At 43.0% G+C, this 19,883-nt stretch overlaps 1 protein-coding gene across 7 annotated transcripts in view; it reads left to right on the forward strand.

Annotated features, from left to right (window-relative positions):
• BCAS3 (BCAS3 microtubule associated cell migration factor) overlaps positions 1–19,883 on the forward strand; it is a 2,144,796-nt gene that overhangs the window by 1,228,917 nt on the left and 895,996 nt on the right. For all 7 annotated transcript variants that reach the window (XM_063954016.1, XM_063954015.1, XM_063954017.1 and 4 more), the window contains one exon: positions 15,900–16,000. In XM_063954016.1, the coding sequence (XP_063810086.1) occupies positions 15,900–16,000 (101 nt within the window). The remainder of the gene's footprint in view (positions 1–15,899; positions 16,001–19,883) is intronic.

Raw genomic sequence — 19,883 nt, forward strand, 5'->3', positions numbered from 1 at the left:
AAGCGGAGCGAGCCACCAAGTCCAAAGCGTGGCAAGCGAACGCATTTCATCAAACTGACTATTCATGTCACAAACTATCACCGTAAGTAACCTTGTGGCGAGCGAACGAGCCACCGCTCCCAATGCGTGGTAAGGGGACACATTTCAACAAATTGGGGTAAAAAAAAAAACCCACAAAGCAACAACCACAATTTTATTTTTGTGTGTTGACATTTTGACCCTGTCGACCTTTGACTGTCGAGCTATTGACTGTCAACCTTTTTGATCCTGTCAACTTAATGACTATCTTTTTTTTATTTCATTTTTATTATTGAAACACTCAAAATTCCATAATACACACAGTTTCCTTAATAACAATAAGATTATCACTTCTAAGCACTGTGTAGAGTATCATCTATACATTCCGTCAGATATATAGCAAAACATATATTTCAAATACTCTTAACCATCATAATATTCAAACTTAAAACAATTGTATCTACTATACAAAAATATAGTTCAATGTCCTTTCCCATAAGACCATGTACTCAGGGGCTATTCCCTCTTGTCCCTTCTCATCTTAGTCTGTCCCTTTTCTATTAATAATTGAATGAGCTCAGGTAGGGTAATTCAGGGTAATATAATTACCGATGGGTCCCCGGATAATGCTCGAATAGCATACCATTGCGTGTGTTTCAGGAAGTCATGTATTCTGGTACGTAAGTCAATCAGCAAAATACAGATATAACTTTCCCAGGTTCCAAAGAACCCAGCTGAACGCCTCTCTTTCTCCAGCATAGTGTCAATCCACTCCATGTTAAACACATGGTGTAGTTTATCTTTAAATAGTTTCAAGGTGAGGGGAGTTGCCTCAATCCATGTCTGCAGAATAGCTTTACGGGCGGCTGCACTTATAATTAATAACAAGCGTTTACACCCTCTCTCTATTCGCTGCTCTTCCGGCAACATACCAAATATTACCCATTTATCCGTGAGAGGAATATAGTTTACCAAATTGTCAAGAGCAAACAGTCTTATTTTGAGCCAGAAGATTCTCAGCATGGGGCATTTCCAAAAGTAATGATACATATCTGCTATATCAGAATGACATCTGGGACAAGAGGCTGATGGTATCAACCTTGCTAAATGTTGCCTGTGGGGCGAAAAGTAAGCCTTATGATAAATATTCAAAAACATCTCTTGATATTGAATCGCCGAAATTGTCTTTCTCGACCAATAATCCATCATAAGTTAAGGAAGGAATGATGCGTACCCAAGAGTTCATACCCGACTGAATATGATTTTGGTTAATGTTCTGTTTCAAAAAAGCATAGTGGTGTGAGATTGATCCCTTTACTGTTAAGTCTGACATTAGCAGCACATCTAAAGTATTATTCCAGTCATCGTCAGATATTAGCCTGCATATAGGCAAATGGGTATTTTTGGAAACTCTGGAATCTTTCCGATGCTTGCGCATATGATAGAGGTGCTCTAGTATCTCTATTTAAAAGTGTCCCCACACTATACAGTCATTCAGATTTTAGTCTATCATAGGGTGAGGCCGCCATCCCGCTTTGGGAATCAGAGTTTTGTGGAATTGTGAAAAAAGGGTGTTATAAGAATTTAAGTTTTGTTTATGTCAGAGTATATGCCAAATTCATTTTGCAGTCCATAATAAGGGGTTATTGCATATATTGTCCTCTACATCACTTATTGCATATATTGTCCTCTACATTCGTTAAAAACTGTTCCTCTAGAGAGGTATTAGCATAAAGGTCTTTTCCAGAAAGTCAAGCCCGCAAATATTGCAATACCGCCGCTTGGTTGTAGTGTAAAACATTAGGAAAATTAATACCCCCATTAGTAACTGGTTGTTGTAATTTTATCAGCCCTATTTGCGGTCTTTTAGCCTCCCAGATAAATTTTCTAAAGTGGGCGTTTAATAAGCAAATATGTTTTTAAGACAAAAGGAGAGGTAAAGCCTGTAATATATATAACCATCTTTGAAACGTCACCATTTTAATGAGATTCGCTCTCCCCACATATGATAGCATAAGGTGGGCCCAACCCTCTAGTTCCCTTGCCGTTTCTGTTAATGCCGTAGAAATATTCAATCTGTATAACTCTGCCGGACGTTTGGGAAGGCGAATACCTAAGTAGTCAATGTATGACTTTGCCCACCTCACCGCAATCTGATGGCCCCAATGCGGGGTAGTAGTGCGAGGATGCAAGCAAAGACCCACTGATTTAGCCAAATTGACTGTGAATTTGGAGATTTCACCAAATTCTTCCAGTTTACCTAAGATTTTCTGCAAAGACGATTTTGGATTATCTATATACAACAATACATCGTTCGCAAAGGCTGATAGCTTCATTTCTCATACGTCCTAGAGGATGCTGGGGACTCCATAAGGACCATGGGGTATAGACGGGATCCGCAGGAGACATGGACACACTATAAGACTTTGAATGGGTGTGAACTGGCTCCTCCCTCTATGCCCCTCCTCCAGACTCCAGTTAGACTCTGTGCCCAGGAGTGACTGAACACACACTAGGGGAGCTCTACTGAGTTTCTCTAAAAGACTTTGTTAGGTTTTTTATTTTCAGAGAGACCTACTGGCTACAGGCTCCCTGCATCATGGGACTGAGGGGAGAGAAGTCAGACCTACTTCTGTGAGTTAAAGGCTCTGCTTCTTAGGCTACTGGACACCATTAGCTCCAGAGGGTTCGATCACTTGGTGCTCCTAGCTGCTTGTTCCCAGAGCCGCGCCGTCACCCCCCTCACAGAAGCCAGAAGAAAGAAGCCGGGTGAGTATGAGAAGGAAAGAAGACTTCAGTGACGGCAGAAGACTTCAGTGTCCTGGAGGTACCGCGCAGCGGTCGCGCTGCACACCATTGCTCCCACACACCAACGGCACTACAAGGGTGCAGGGCGCAGGGGGGGGGGGCGCCCTGGGCAGCAATATACCTCGCTAAGAAGCCTGGCATGACATGTATACAGTGCACGGACAATGTATACGAACCCCCGCCAGCATGAGCCGCTAGGATAACAGCGGGGCTGAAGCGCGCCGAGAAGGGGCGTGGCTTAGCCCTCACAGCACGACACAGCGCCATTTTCTCCAGCAGTCCCCGCCAAAAGCACTGGGTACATAGTGTAAACGAAGGGGGGCACAGTGAGTAGTGCAATATAGTATAGCACTATATTAGATAATGGCCGTGTAGTAAGTGTGTTGTGTATAAGTGACTGTGTTTTCCCTGTCAGATACCCACTATAGCTTTTAGCACACATGTGTTGACATGTGTGAGGGCTCTGTCGCAGACAGTTATGGGAATCTCTCTGTCGGCATTGCCGACTCCTGTGGTACTTGATTGAGTAAATGAAGTGTCAGCAGGTCGGTAGTTGTATACATTTCAAAGAGTAAACACGCTATGGGAGACACAGTAATATGTGGGTGACCCTGTCTGCACCAACTGTTAATACTGGGTGTAAATTAACATGCTGTAACTAAACTTATGCCTGTATATATATTTATATGTATATGTATGGTACTGTTCCATGGACCTGTAGCTCGAGCGCAGACATGGTAGTATTGTGGGGGAGTGATATTAAAATTATATACGTATACTTCCCTCGGACCCCTCGGGGTCGCAAGAATGTTATTTTGCCTGGTACTCTTCCCTGCTGTCGACGAATACTATGTTTTATGCCGACCATAAGGTTTCCTGGATAGATCCACAACTGGGGCATGCAGTACATGGACATACACATTCAGAACACATTGATGTCACTAGGGACCCGGTGGTTCCGGACAAACTGCTTATATGTATGATGTGTATATATATGTAGGATATGTGTGTATTACAATATGTATATTCATATTACGATTTCTAATGAATGCTGAAGTAAAAGTATTCCTTCTCATGTGCTGGTCGCTCTGTTGATAAAGCTCTAGGTCGGCTGTGATGATTTGGTCTCAGATCCTCACAAGGAGTCTGAGTGTTTATTATTTTCCCGCAGCGGATAGAATACTGTGGAAGTCAACTCCTGGTCGGCACTGGGCCCTGTCACAACGGATCGTATACAGGAAGCTAAGTGATATTTTATTTGTATGCTTTGATGTTATTTGCATTTCATACGCATGGGGGAGTGCTTGTATTCGGAAAGACATCCAATAGAATTACCCTAGAGAGAGGGGGGATGTTTCTTATGTTGGTTCCGCTCTATAACATTGCGGCAGGCTGCCGTGCGACTACAGGAGGGGTGACCGGGGGAAGGCTGAGGCTGACTCCGAGAGATACTGGAGTTTTCCCTGTGACGGTGTACCGCTGTTTGGGGATGCCTCAGTTAAGTCACTCTCGGCGGATACCACTGGTAAGTCTACCTTCGTCAGTTAGATTCCCTCACAACGGTTGGTGACGCATTCTTTTGTGGGATGCAGTCATTTTAACCGGTTCGATACCGTTCTTTTTTCTCTTTCTGTGCAGATAGTGGAAGGTGAAAAGGTAAGAGCTCTGCAGCCTTATTAGATTCGCAGAAGTGGATATTGTCTTCTGTTTCTACCACATCCACCGTATGTCGCTGGGTCTATCTGGCTGGAGCCCACACCGGTGGGAACTCATCTAATACTCTTCCGTCAGTCCGGGAATGGACTTGGACCTGGGAGTTAATAATAGAATCCAAAGGGGGACATACTGGAGTTTACAGATGATTCCCCTCACTGATTTTTCAAAAAGATCATACCAGAGTTGCGTCAGGTTCAGGACTTTGTCCGGCTGTCCCTGTAAAAAAAAACAAAAAAACAAAGATTTCTACTTACAAAGTTGAACTACAGGATGGAATCTCTCAGGCCAGGGAGCTCCAGCACATAATGGTAGAAAAAGGGTTTAAATGCGTTTTTCTCAGCATTCAGCCTACCTGGGTTGATATCCAGGATTGTCTTTGCCATTTCACCGGAGTGTTGGCAGTATGATGGTTTTCTTTCAATAGTAAGAGCCATTGTTATTCTGTACTGAGACGCTCTCCTGATTATGGCGAGGTCAAGAAACAAGTGGTCCAAATCGTTGTTTCTCTCTGACTGTTCTTCAACACAGGGAATGGCTGTTGTTCCCAACTACGCGGATGTCGGAGGTGGGTATCAGAGTAGATACTGAACGGTTGAGGTTCTGTGTTTTCCTGTGGAAAGAGGTCTCAGGATCCAGAGTCGGATCAGATTTGCAGTGACAATCCATCAATATGTTCCGTTGATGAAGAAGATGGGTGCGGCCTAAGAGGCTTTTTCGGTGAGCAGGTCAAATGCCTGAGTGGTTTTCACGGGACCAGTTGGAAATGTGGTCTGGGTCTCACCTTCACATGCACCGGAATATAATCCTAATGGCCAGGATATCGCTCCTGTGGTGTCTACACAGTTCTCACCTCCTAGAGGGATGAAGGTTCGGGATCCAGGATTAGATCCTGGTGTCCATGCATGCAGATTTCCAAGGCTGGGGAGCAGTCTTTCCAAGGGAAGTATTTCCAGAGGAAAAGGTCAAGCTGGGAAGCTTGTCTGCAATAAGCTTTCTTGAATGAAGAGCTATTTTCAACGAACATATTCTTCATGATCTGCCCGTGTTAATTCTGTCGGACAACTTGACAGCAGTGACATAAGTAAGTCGCTAGGGTGGAATAAGGAGCAAAGCGGCAATGGCAGAAGCCGCAAAAGTTTTCCGCTGGGCGGAAAAGACAGGTAAACGCTATATTAGCAGTCTTCGTTCCGGATGTAGATGACGGAGAAATAGATTTCCTCTGCAGACGCGCTCTCCATCCGGGAGAAATACAGTCGTCATCGAGAAGTTCTCACAGAAGTGACAAGTCTTTGAGGAGTGCCTCAATTGGACATGTTGGCGTCTCGCCTCAACGAGAGACCTCAGGGATATTGTTCCAGGACAAGGGACACTCAAGCTATAGCTGTGGACGCCCTCGTGACACCTTGGGTATTTTCAGTCGGTCTATGTGTCCCCTCCGCTTTCACTCTTTCTGAAGGTGATAGACGTAAGAAGAACAAAGGTTCAGACGATCCTCATTGTTCCGGTCTAGCCAAGGAGGGCTTGGTATCCAGTTCTTCAATATTTACTCATAGAAGATCCTCTGGCCTCTTCCTCTACGTGAGGAACTGTTACAGCAAGATCCGGGCGTGTATCAAGACTTACCGCGGCTTGACGGCGTGGTGGTTGAACGCCATATCCTAGCCCGAAAGGGTATTCCCAGTGAAGTCATTTCTGTCAGGAATCTGCATTCTCCATTGCATCACTTCCAGTGAACAGACGTCTCCTGGCTTAAGTCCTCTGTTTTCAGAGTATTCCCTGTGAATTGGATCTGTGGAACTACAGGTCCCAGCAGTTCCAGTCTTCAGTCTCCTGCAGCCCACAGCTCACTCTGCTCCACCTAACCAGTTCTATATTTTGGTAACCACTGGTTTCAGCCAGCAGCCTGGAGTACACAGTGCTTCTAGTTAAACAGCATTAACTCATACCTCCCAACATGACCCTCTCCAGGAGGGACAGAATACTCTGCTCCTGGACTTTTCTCTTCATGTATGATTGCCAGCACCTGTGCTGAAACACATTTCTTATCCATTTACCTGTTCAACACAGGTGCCAGCAATCATACACTAGGAGAAAAGTCCAGAAGCAGAGCATTGTGTCCCTCCTGGAGAGGGTCATGTTGGGAGGTATGATTAACTCCCGGTGCACTACTGATCCCAGCCAGCAACCAGCAGTGCATTGCATTAACTGTCTACAGAATTATTCTCCCGGTTAATCATCAGCTCCAGTTAACTCTCAGTTGATCTGGGCACCCAATCCTGGAGGGTGTGTTCTCACAGAGATTCATCCAATCATCACAGAGCAAGGGGTATAAACTCCAGTTCCTGGCTCATTCTCATCGCCTTGGACAATGAGTCACATTTGGTGTGTCAAGTCTCCAGTGGTTCCCCGTGTTCCAGTCTCCAGTGGTTCCCCGTGTTCCAGTCTCCAGTGGTTCCCCGTGTTCCAGTCTCCAGTGGTTCCTCTCATCATTTCATTCCATTCATCATTCTGCATTTCTCCTGCTTGTTCCAGACTCCAGCCACAGCCTGCCACAGTTCATCAGCAGTAAGAGACTCTCCTCAGGTGTTATTCATTGCCTAACTTGTGCACCTTATTACCAGCATTCCATTCTGTGCATTGCATCCAGCACTTAACAAGCATGCTGAGTTAGGACTGTCTCCTGCCTGGGCCTTGCTTGGCTAAAGAACTTTTATGTTACAGAGACTGTGTGCTTTTGCAAGTATTACCGGAGTTCTGTTTTCTAAACCATTTACATTTATTTACCAAGTCATTCCACGTTTAGTTATCAGAGACTGTGTGCTTTGCAAGTATTACCGGAGTTCTGTTTTCCAAACCATTTGCATTTATCAAGTTATTCCACGTTACCGGAGTTTTGCTTTGTTTCAATTATTATTTAAAAATCCGTTTACATCCAGCTACCAGGTTATTTCACATTTGTGTTACCAGTGACTTTATTTTGCTTAAAACCATTTGCATCCAGTTATCAAGTTATTTTCACGTTTTGTTGTCAGAAACTTTATTTGCTTTAAATCTTCTGCATTCAGCCATCAACTTGTCACCAAGATATATCTGTGTTGCCAAATACTTTTTATCACTACCTTGGATTCCGTTACCGTTTATCATTTAATTTCTGCTACTACCAATGCTACGTACCATCTATTATTATATTATTGTTCTGTGACTTTTGTGTTTATTAAACATTAGCACATATGCGCAGGACTTTATTCAGTCTCCACGTTTCATACGTCATTCCAACACTGACCCACTAGTGCCCCCCTCCGGGAACAGACTAAATCAGAATCCTGACAACCTGACAATTTCCACACTTCTTCAGGCTAGAAAAGAAGTAACGGCAAAGCCTTACCACCGTATTTGGCGTAAATATGTGTCTTGGTGTGAATCCAAGAAGGCTCCTATGGAAGACTTTCAGCTGGGTCGTTCTCCATTCTTTGCAAGCAGGTGTGGATGCAGGCCTACAGTTAGGCTCCATTTCAGTGCAGTTTTGGCCTTATAAATTTTCTTTAAAAAAAAAGAATTGGCCACCTTTCCGGAAGTTCAGACTTTCGTGAATGGAGTACTGCACATCCAACCTCTATTTGTGCCCCATTGGCACCGTGGGACCTTGACGTGGTGTTGTGGTTTCTTGTGTCACACTGATTGGAACCTTTATGAAAGGTTGTGTTAAAATTTCTCTCTTGGAAAGTGGTCATGCTATTGGCCTTGGCGTCCGCAAGGTGGGTGTCGGGAGTAGCGGCTTTGTCTCACAAGAGCCCCTGTTTGATCTTCCATGTGGATAGAGCGGAATTGAGAACTCGGATAATAGTTCTGCCAAAAGTGGTTTCTGTGTTTCGCAGAAACCAGCCTATTTTGATACCTGTGGTTACTTAAGCATTGGCTGATTCAAAGTCTCTCGATGTAGTCAGGGCTTTGAATATTTAGGTCGCCAATTTGGCTCAGATTGGGGAAACAGAGGCTCTGTTTGTCCGGTATGCTCCCAGCATGTTTGGGGCGCCTGCGTCTATGCAGTCTGTTACACCCTGGATCTGTGATACGATTCGGCATGCTCGTTCTATGGCTGGATTGCCGTTACCGAAGTCGGTGGAGACCCATTCTACTAGGAAGGTGGGCTCTTCTTGGGCGGATGCCCGAGGAGTCTCGGCGGTTCAACTTTGCCGAGCGGCTACTTGGTCGGGTTCAAACACTTTTGCTAAGTTCTACAAGTTTGATACCCTGGCTGATGGGGACCTCATGTTTGCTCAGTCGGTGCTGCAGAGTCGTCCTCACTCTCCCGCCCGGTCTGGAGCTTTGGTATAAACCCCATGGTCCTTACGGAGTCCCCAGCATCCTCTAGGACGTATGAGAAAATAGGATTTTAATACCTACCGGTAAATCCTTTTCTCTTAGTCCGTAGAGGATGCTGGGCGCCCGTCCCAGTGCATACTGTGTCTGCAGTTATTGGTTATGGTTACACTCTTGTGGTTTTTCTTTTCTGTCAGGCTGTTGCTGACGTTGTTCATGCCATGGCATGCGGTGTCTTATTGTTGGTTGTGTTACATATTCTCTCAGCATGTGGCTGTGTATTGTTCATGCCGTTGGCTGGTATTCTATATTCTATTGAATGCCACGTTCTCCGGTATGTTCGGGGTGTGAGCTGGTATGACACTCACCGTGTTTAAACAATAAATTCTTTCCTCAAAATGTCCATCTCCCTGGGCACAGTTCTCTAACTGGAGTCTGGAGGAGGGGCATAGAGGGAGGAGCCAGTTCACACCCATTCAAAGTCTTATAGTGTGCCCATGTCTCCTGCGGATCCCATCTGTACCCCATGGTCCTTACGGAGTCCCCAGCATCCTCTACGGACTAAGAGAAAAGGATTTACCGGTAGGTATTAAAATCCTATTTTCTACTCCACCCACCTTTATGCCCTTGAACTCTGACCAGTATTGTAGGATGCGAAACAGTGGGTCTATACAGAGGTTGAACAATAGGAGGGACAATGGGCACCCCTGGCATGTTCCCCTATACATGTGTATGTGTTCTCCTCTTAATCAGTAAAGATGTTTTGGGTTGGGAGTAAAAATATCGAATTAATTCAATAAAAATTGGGTCAAATCCCCTCCTTTCCAGTATTGCGAACAGATGTGGCCAAGCCACAGAGTCAAAAGCTTTATTAGTATCCAGACTGAGTAGCATACTATTGGGTTGCGGTGTTTGTGTTCCCGCTACGACTGCCGCTGTGGCCATTCTTATTGCTCTTACAGAATGTCGCCCCCTGACAAATCCAGTCTGATGTGAGGTCAATAAATCTGGTAGAATTACCTGCAATCTGTTGGCCATAATTTTAGCTAATAATTTCAGATCGGTGTTGAAGAGAGAGATCGGCCTGTAGGAATCCATTATTGAAGGGTCCTTTTTAGGTTTGATAAGACTGTCTATCTTCTGTATCAGAACCTCATGGTATAGACCTCTGTACTGATAAACATTTAGCTATGAGTTGGTTTGCACAGTTCTGGCTTAATTTAATGCAATTGGTACTACCCCACAAACCTTCAAATGTCAATTTAAAAGTATACAAGCTAAAGTTGAAGGCGTTGTTCCACTTGTCCAGCCTAAGACCAGAGGAGCAGAAGGATGAGGCTAGATGCAGAGCTGGCAAAAAAGAAATATAAACTGCAGAAAATTATATATTTTGAAATATTTGGTGAAAAAAAATGCTCTTTCAAAACAGTTCCTTTTGCATATTTTTACAATTTTCAGTGAGCATTTCTGTGATCATTTCCACATCGCATACATAGCAGTGATTCTGATCTTCCTGAATTGCTGATGCAATGTAATGTATGCATCCAAACGTTTCATTGATGGGTAATGATCAGTCAGTTTAGTGTTTCTATATGGTAAGGTTGTACAGTAAAAATTCCCTTTACAATTCTTTTTGTTCAGTATGTATATACGAGGGGTGTTTAACATGTGCGCCTCCAGCTGCTGTGGAACTACACATCCCATCATGCCCTGATACAGTTTGCTGTTAGGGCATGTTAAAACTGGCTGGGCATGCTGGGATGTGTAGTTCCACAACAGCTGAAGGGCCCCATGTTGAATTTCATATACAGTCTCTTTGAATATTTTGGTATAAATGCTTTTCCATTGAAATAATTCTAATTGGTAAGAGATGGATTGCCTGATCTGATAAACGTTGCCACAGCTTATACAGTAACCAACTTTGTCTGAGAACATCGTATTAACCACACACGTTTTATACAGGGAAGCTGTGTTTATATACTTTAAGCAGTGGCTCATGATCTTCCATGGCTATGTTTGAACACTGGTGCCCCTCTTGTGAACTTGCCACTAGAACATTTTAATTGTAGGAAGCATGATCTAGTACATGCACACATTTTTTCCCTCCTATTTTGGGGTTATAGAAGGTGAAGCGCAGCAGACTGAAGAAAGAAAACTGCATAAAATAGAACTTAGTGGACAGTGGTGAAGCTAGGCTTTTTACTCCCCTATAATGTTTGTATGGTGAGGGCTAAACTAATTTTACCTGCAGCATTTGTTCTTTGGTTCTGGGGTGTCTTCACTTCAAAATGGAGTATGCCTCCTCCACTGTCTCAAGACTTGAAGGTAAGTATTGCTGCCTATACTTAGGGGTGTAGCGAGGGTGGCTCCAGTGGAGCGAGAGCTCCGGGCGCCAGAAAAGTTAGAGGGCGCGCCGCCACCTGCCCCCCATCCCCCTCCTCCGTCCGCACACTATACCGCGGGCTGCTGTACAGGCAGCCACAGAGCAGGAGGAGGAGAAGCAGTGGGGCGCTCACTGACTCTGACTAGGTAGGGCACAGGGCAGGCTAGAGGTGACAGCAGGAGACAATGACAGCCGGAGCTCTGCCGTTCTCTTTATATGTCTCACTGTCTGCTTGTAGTTGTGCAGTAGGGTCACTTCTGTCCTGCTACACCACTCTCTGCTCCGGCTGATGCAGCACATCTTTCAGCCCCGGCTGCTGCAGCATCTCTCTCTGTAATAGCTGCTGCAGCAGCAGCTCTTTCTGCCTCAGCTGCTGCATTAGAAGCTGCAGAGTAACATGTATAAGCAGCTGTACTGTGGCACAACATGTATAAGCGGCTCTACTGTGTTGTGTAATGTGTATAAGGGGCTCTACTGTGTGGTGTAAAATGTATAAGGGGTACTAATGTGTGGGCTAATGTGCATAACGGACACTGCTGTGTGGTGTAATGTAAAATAATGAACAATACAGTGCGGTGATACTGAAGTGGTACTATTCTGTGGCCACACACCTATCCCATTAAGCCATGCCCCTATAGTTTTGGTGCGGGCCATCGGTGCGCACTGTCCCTATTTCACACTGAGCTCCACAAGGTCTAGAACCAGCCTTGTCACCAATTTAGGATTGTTTTATATTTTTTTCTTTTCATATGTAACATGCACCCAATTCAGTACAGGGGAGGGGGCACCTAAACATACCATTGCTCCGGTTCACCATGGCACCTAGCTACACCTCTGCCTGTACTACATTATTGCACCCACCAGAGAAAGTTGCAGACCACCATATAATGCAGAAAGTAGCGCAGACTGCCATATAATGCACAGAACATCACAGTGACCACAATTTAATGTAAAGAACATGGCAGACACTTCCATACAGTCAGTGACCACCACACCATAAAGAGAACCTCAGTGACTACCATATAATACAGTAAACATCAGTGACCGTTATAATACATAGCCCATGCCTGAATTCAGTGCTTTTCAAATAATGAAACATGCAGTGGAAACAAAGCTTCTTAATTATTTTTATAATAACACACCATGTTTTTGCAACCTGTGGGTCCCATATTATGCTGACAGACTTCCATGAAAGCATTTTGTTTTTTTTAATAAAAATGTACCTGCTTTTAACATTTAACTTAGTGACTTTGCTTTTTAAATTTATCTTTCTACTGCCATTATTTTCAATTCCCCTGGTTCTCCTTATTTCTAACCCAATCCTGTTCACCAACCTTAGCGCTGGATAATGATCTTTACTATACTATTTATTTATTATTTATTACCAGTCATTTATATAGCACACACATTCCGTAGCGCTGTACAGAGAATATTTGGCCATACACATCAGTCCCTGCCCCAGTGGAGCTTACATTATATATCTCCCTATTACATGTACAAGCAGACACACTTACACTAGGGTTCATTTTGTTTTGAGCCAATTAACCTATCACTATATTTTTGGATCATGGGACGCAACCGGAGTACCCGGAGAATGTACAAACTTCACACAGGGCTATGGTGGAAATCAAACCCATGACATCAGTGCTGTGAGACCGTAATGCTAAGTATTACACCATCTGTACTACAGTATATTCCAAGTGAGAAAAATACTCAATTTTCATTTGGCAGCTTTCTTTACATACCCCCTTTTCCACAGTAAATTGAGCCACAAGAAGGAGCATATCTTTATCATTATTTAATGGCAGTGGCTCTACACCTTCATGGCACTACTCTTCCCCACCTGCTTACCTGGCCCTACCTCCCTGCAAAATGTGCACCGCCAGTGTGTACACCTGCTTGGGCACCTAATGTGCATTGCTGATCTGAAGAGTGATAATGGACCATTAGCTTGCATTGATCCCTATGGCACTGCACAATCACGCTGAAGGCCACTGCCCCCTCCTTCTTACTGTGATTTGGCTCCAAAATCACATTAGATTCCAGGAGGGTTTATCATATATTGACATTTGGTGGTACCATTTCGGACAACTAGAACACAAAAGTAATTTTAGTGCACGCAGTACTATTTTTTTTGAACTGTGTTTGTAGAGGTTCCACCACTAAAGCAGATATAAAGGACAGGATAGGATAACTTGTTGAGTCCCATTCAAGATGCCTGAAGAGACTGAGAATAGCCTATTCACAAGATACACTTCTCATTGTAAGGTTCTTATCATGACGGGCCAACCAATGTGATTCAATATTTTTAAGCTAAACATTAAGCAGTGTGATAGGGCAAAAAGTGTGTGACTGTGTACTTAGCATCTTGGCTGCTATGCTTGCTGTATCGAAGCATAGCAGCCAATTGCAATCTCCAGTTAAATAATTCTCTGAATCACTTGACCAAGATATTATATAGTACTAAACTGAAAATTAGTGCAGGCACCTATAAGCTCTTCAGTAAACAGATAGTGATTAACCCAGGAATTATTTTGAGAGGTTGCATGCAGAGAGATATGCTCGATCTGAATCAGAAGAAATATGGGGCTTATCCACTGACTATTTGAGGCTACAAAGTTTACTGTAAAAAACATGAATTTTTTCTTGATTTTCTTAAAGTAAGCTTTCTGTTTTTCTTTTATTAACAAAATAACATTGCATTCGTTACCTAGGTATGTTTCTTAGGAGGCATTCTGCATATCTCCCTTTGCTTAAAATGTTGCTGCAGTTATTGAAGGGAGTTGCTCCCAGTGATACCTACCTGAGTCTGTGATGTGTTTGAGGGTGTATGGCGGAGAGTAGGTACCACTGTCCTTCTGCAGCTCTCTTGTTAGCAAACAGATGTAGGTTACGTGTGCTATTTTGTGTTCTATCCAGTACCTGCTGCCTGGGTTTGGTGGTCCTGGGCCCAGACAAGTCTGCTTAGGGAGGTGCCTACTGTGAGCACTCCTCATGGCTAGGGGCCGAGTGCAAGCTGTGAGACACTTACTCGTTATGTGGCTGGCTGTATCGTTGTGGGAGAGGGGATGGAGAGGAGAGGTGAGCTGGCAGTGCCACCGTGTGACCCCGGTTTGGTCTCCACGCGTGCTGGTCACCCAAAAAGTCAGTTGGCAGAAAGAAAACAATATCCATGACAGTGCTGGTGCTGGGTTATTATAAGCCCAATTTACCCATCAGCCACACTAGTTTGTAAGGCATTGCTTTAAATATGCTTTATGCCCTAAAAAGCATACCTGACAACTGTCTCGATTTTGATGGACAGTCCTAATATGTGGACCTTATCAGATTTTGTTAAAAAGTGGACATTTGTGGGGGAGGATAGTGATAGAATGTGGACAGAGCTTTTGAGGGATTAGGGGTAGGGCTTATTTTGTTCGCAAGTTGCATGTCTATATGTTGGGAGGTATCATTACATAGTCTCACAATAAGTGTAACATGCAGTATGTTGATATGTTTCTGTCCAGATATCAGTTTGATGTGCCGTTATTATTCAGTATCACACAAAAAAATGAATCTCTCTAAAGTCTCATGTTATGTTTTTTGCCTCTGTTACTGGTAAATCATATGGCAACGGTGAAGCTAGCAGAATGTGATATAATTGCCATGTTGCATTCTTTCCTGAATCCTGAACTGAAGGTTATGGAGTTTATTAAAATGCAGCAATATGGCTGGTGTTTGTGTATCACTGCTTAAGTGGCAGAAAAGAAAACTTGTTGCCACAGTAGTACATTAACTACAGTAAATAAAGACACTATAGTGCCTTGGTGAGACTGGTCCAGAGTAGTAAGGATTATTTCAGTGTTTTGCTGGGTCAGACTTAGAAATATACACCTACAGTATGTGACCTGGCTAGCTAGACTGGGGTGTTCAGTTCCACTGTGTCACACATACTTATAGGAGACTTGGGGGGGCATTGTAAGAAGAGGCAGTAAGTGTCAAATGCACTATAACCAGCGGTATTTGACACTGCGACTGCAGAAGTGTAAAAAAATGCTAAGCATACTTTTGTGGCTTATGGTTATTCACATATCAGCAGGATATGTTTGTGAGCTCACACGTGCACAGTGGAGCCAGCTGGGAGGTAAGACACAGCTATTCAGCACTAGGCAGGGATCGTTGGAGGGGGTCGTTTTCTCTCCCTCACTCTAGTTACCTAATTGCTTCCCGCTTCGCCTTGATAAAAGGCAAAGCAGCAGAGCTATAGTAGCACATTAAGTGGCGCTATAGTACATCTCCCCACCTGAATCAGCTGGTGACGTGGTAAGTCCCTTTTTACCGCTGTCATCCATTATCACTGTGCAACTGCTGTCATCCAGTATCTCTGTGTAGCTGAGTATCATTCCATTTCCCCTGCAGTATTTTTTGTTAAATTGGTCCGAAAAAGATTTTCTAGTGCTGCGGTGAGACGCCATTGAAAATCTTACTTATTGGTAATTATTGATAAATAGATCCATTACCTCTTAATAATAGGTCTATAAGATTGTTGGGTCTAGAACTGCATATGATTCTTATTAGCACTATTTAAGGCATGCGATAAATATTATTTGTTTCATTCTAGAATTGTATTTATTTTTATTTTTTCATGACATCTGAACTGTTTAATATTTTGCAGTGGTTCCACCTGGAAGTCCTGGTCCCATCACAAGGCATGGTTCTTATGATAGCCTTTCTTCAGACCAGAGTGGGCAGGAGGACGAAGGATGGCTTTCACAGGTAAATAATGTAATTGTCAGACTGCAGATTTTCAGTGCATTTTAGATAACAGTTGCATAGCTTGTCCTATCACAGATTTAGCTGTAATTGTTTTGAGCACTATCTGTGTTGTCTTTCACAATACCTATGGCAACAATCCTTAAAGCGTAAAAGTGTTTTTTAAACTGCTAATATGCTATTACATTGGCAAATTGCTAAATTATTCTGCGCTGCATGGACCTCTTTTTATGGATGCGAGTTTTTGCACATTTGCAGAAGTGATTTTATGTATGCAACTCGGTCGGATCTGTCTTTCTGGGAAATAAGCCTTTTTGGGGTGTGAACTGGGTGGTGGCAAAGCGCTCACATGATTTGTGGGAGTGTCATAGGTGCGTATCAAAATCTCCATGGCACTCTCAGTCATGTATACAGGAAAGGGAAGCCTGCTTCTGATAGATCTATTGCACCTAGGAAGTTCACATACAAATGATGACAGTTGTAGCGGCCAGTGAAAACTCAATGGGCGGCACTGGGTGATTTCCACTTGCATGCACATGAACCCCCGTATTACTTGTACAGATACATTAGCATAAGGAGTAAATCAGGCTTCCGCGGTTGCCCGTAACTACAGCCAATTTGCATACAGCTCAGACTCAGCTTCAGTGTAAGATGACATTCCACTGAAAGGAGCAGCACAGACTGTAGTAGCGTAACTACCAAAGACTTCTGCAGCAGCTTTGATGATCTCTAATTGTAACAGGAGTTTCAATTCCAGTTTTGATAGCCTAAGATACTTTAACTTTTGCATACATTAAACAATGTTAATACAGTACAGTGATAAGTGCAAGGTGATAACGCACCAGCCAATCAGCTCCTAACTGTTAATTTACATATTGTAGCTGATTGGCTGGTGCGTTATCACCTTGATCATTGCTTTATCACTTCTCTAGGCTTAATACATCTGCCCCATTATTTGTATTTTGCCTGACTCCAGTTACTAGAAGTCACAACTTGTCTTTTCACAGCCACGCCTACTTTATCTGCTAGCTAGATGCTACTTTTTCTATTTCATGCCTTACTCTACTTTTTTACATCTGTTCCATTACATACATGTTATAACAATATCTCTCTTGACAATTTTTTTTTCTCACATCTAAAATTCATAGCACTATATTTAATCACTATCTGCCCAATTAATTCCTTTGTGATCACACATTGTAACATGGCATGTGAACTTTTATTGCATCTATTTGTAGACTAATCTTTTAAAACATCCTCTCTTGCATTGATTAATATGACAAGATGTTCCAGAGCACAGGGAGATTCTGCACTTGTGCTTCTCTGAGCAGAAGATGTTCTTTGTTGTGTAAAACAATAAGTAAGAGCTTTGCTAAAGTAAACACCTGAGTACAGTGAAGCACCAAGTGCTAGTGGTGCAGAATCCCTTTCTCTGGGTGAGCATCTTCTCTTTCAAACTGTTATCCATTTAATGGGCTGTCTATATGGCATAGGCAAGATTCACAGTCATCGCTGTAGGCAGTGTGTATAAGGAAGTGTAATCTTTACCCAAAGAACTTTTAATTACATTTTCTTCAAGGGTTTCCTAAAGACAAGCCTGGGAATCCTACGTCTATGCAGTTGGTCTGCTGATATGTTGGCTATAATTGTGTTCTCAGACAGGAGAAAAACAAAACAAAAATAAGCTAGAAACTAGATTGACCTAATGTCCTCCTCACAGCAGAATGTTAAGAGCTTCAAGCTGCAAAAGTTTATCATAACATGTCACTTTATTACAGGCAAAGTGGTATATACAGAAACATATTATCATTTTTAATAAAGACAGTGGTTCTCAAAAAACAACCTGAGGCACATGGAATCAGACCACGATTTAGATACAACTGGAGAAATGCTCTGGTTCACAACGTTTCCCATCAAAAAATAAATTGATTATTATAATACTGATATTAGTGTATTGTCCCATATTGACCTGTGGTCCCTATTCAGTATCCATTTCAGATTCTAAAAAGCAGATTCTGCTACTGATCAAATTGCATGCTGCAAGGCCGCCCAGCATGTTAATCGGTGGCGAACACTGCGATCGGAAAACAATTGCGATCACTTCCCGCTGCCTCTTTTGGCAAATCCCTTCCCCCGATGATTACTGTATTGGCAAAGATGTAGATGTACATGGACAAATCTGGATATAGGTGGGAGGGCACCAGCTATCCTTTTATGTACATAACTGCACTGCAGTCAGGAAACACACCCATTTCAAAGAGGGGACTCCCCACTATCAAATGATGTTGTCCCCCAGTAGCTATTCTGTGGTGACCACCTGTGACAAGATTACCCTGCACTATAGAAAACACACTCTGCACTCCTGTATGTGCCCTATTACACCCATAACTGCATCTGTAAACATGGGAGCAAGCACATACAGTACCCCGAGTCCCTTCTTTCAAATGATGTGGCCAGCAAACACTTGGGGGGAACCATGTTTGAAATAGAGGAGTCTCCTCGTTCGAACTGTATGCCCCCTAAGCATTTATTGTCTGGTGATCACCAGACAATGAGATGAACAGCAGACAAACAAAACATTTCCACATATGCGCTGCACATCTAAAGCCTAAGGGCCTAATTCAGACCTGATCGCTACGCTGCATTTTCGTACAGCGGTCGATCAGGTCTAAACTGTGCATGTGCAGGCGCGTCTCTCGGGTACAAAGTGGATCGCCGCTCAGCAATGGGTTTGTGCGAAGCACGTGCGTTCGCAAGGAGATTGACAGGAAGAAGGCGTTTGTGGGTGTCAACTGACTGTTTTCAGGGAGTGTCTGGAAAAATGCAGGCGTGTCCAAGTGTTTTCAGGGAGGGTTCCTGATGTCAATTCCGGTCCTGGACAGGCTAAAGTGTAAGTGTAAGTCCTGGGCTGCTCAGAGACTGTGCAAAGTCTGTTTGTACAGCTCTGCTACACAAGCGATCGCACACTAACAGAGCGAAAATACACTCCCCTATGGGCGGCAACTATGCGAACGCAGGAATACAAAAAACCCTAGCAAGCAAACAGGTCTGAATTAGCCCCTAGATCTCCTCCATAATGTATCTATTCAAAAAGGTGTCCCCTTATTTAGTGTGCTAGGTTTCCTAGTTAAAACATTGTGGGCCTGGTTGGGCTGCAATATTATAACTAAACATAATTCCTAATTCAGAGTTGATCGCAGCAGCAAATTTGTTAGCAGTTGGGCAAAACCATATGCACTGCAGGGGGGGCAGATATAACATGTGCAGAGAGAGTTAGATTTGGGTGGGTTATTTTGTTTTTGCCCATTAGCTAACAAATTTGCTGCTGTGATCAGATCGGAATTAGGGCCCATAGTTACCATTTAAATTGAGATGTAGAACATTGCTAAAAAAAATATGTGAGATCATTTTCAAGTGCAGATTTTAAATGAAAATCTACATGCAGAATCTTGCTGGTTTGCAATTTGGATTAGTAAGTATATGTGAGAACAAGAACCTCAAAATATTTATTGATGGTGTTTAATTTACTTTCTTAAAATTTCAATTAAAAAAATCCTTTTTGAGTAAAGTTTATTTGACATGTTTGAATGAGCCAAAAGACTAATGGAATTTCCTGAAAATAAGTCTTCTGAAACAAACAAAAATATAAAATTGTAATTTGTATGGGTGCTGCATTAAAAATAATTTGTATTATTGATGAATGTATACGTCCAAAATTGTCTTTAGCACTGGGGTGAGAAAACAATCAACAGCGAAGAGGTTAACCTTTCATTTACTTATTGGGAGGAATTCAGTTAGCATTATGGGGATGTAGCTCCCGAGTTAAGTGCTTGGAGCTATTCAATTGCTCTCATAGTAAGCCCACAACTAGTGGATTTCAGCTCAC

The sequence above is a fragment of the Pseudophryne corroboree genome, chromosome 2 (assembly GCF_028390025.1).
Source record: "Pseudophryne corroboree isolate aPseCor3 chromosome 2, aPseCor3.hap2, whole genome shotgun sequence".
Taxonomy (NCBI): domain Eukaryota; kingdom Metazoa; phylum Chordata; class Amphibia; order Anura; family Myobatrachidae; genus Pseudophryne; species Pseudophryne corroboree.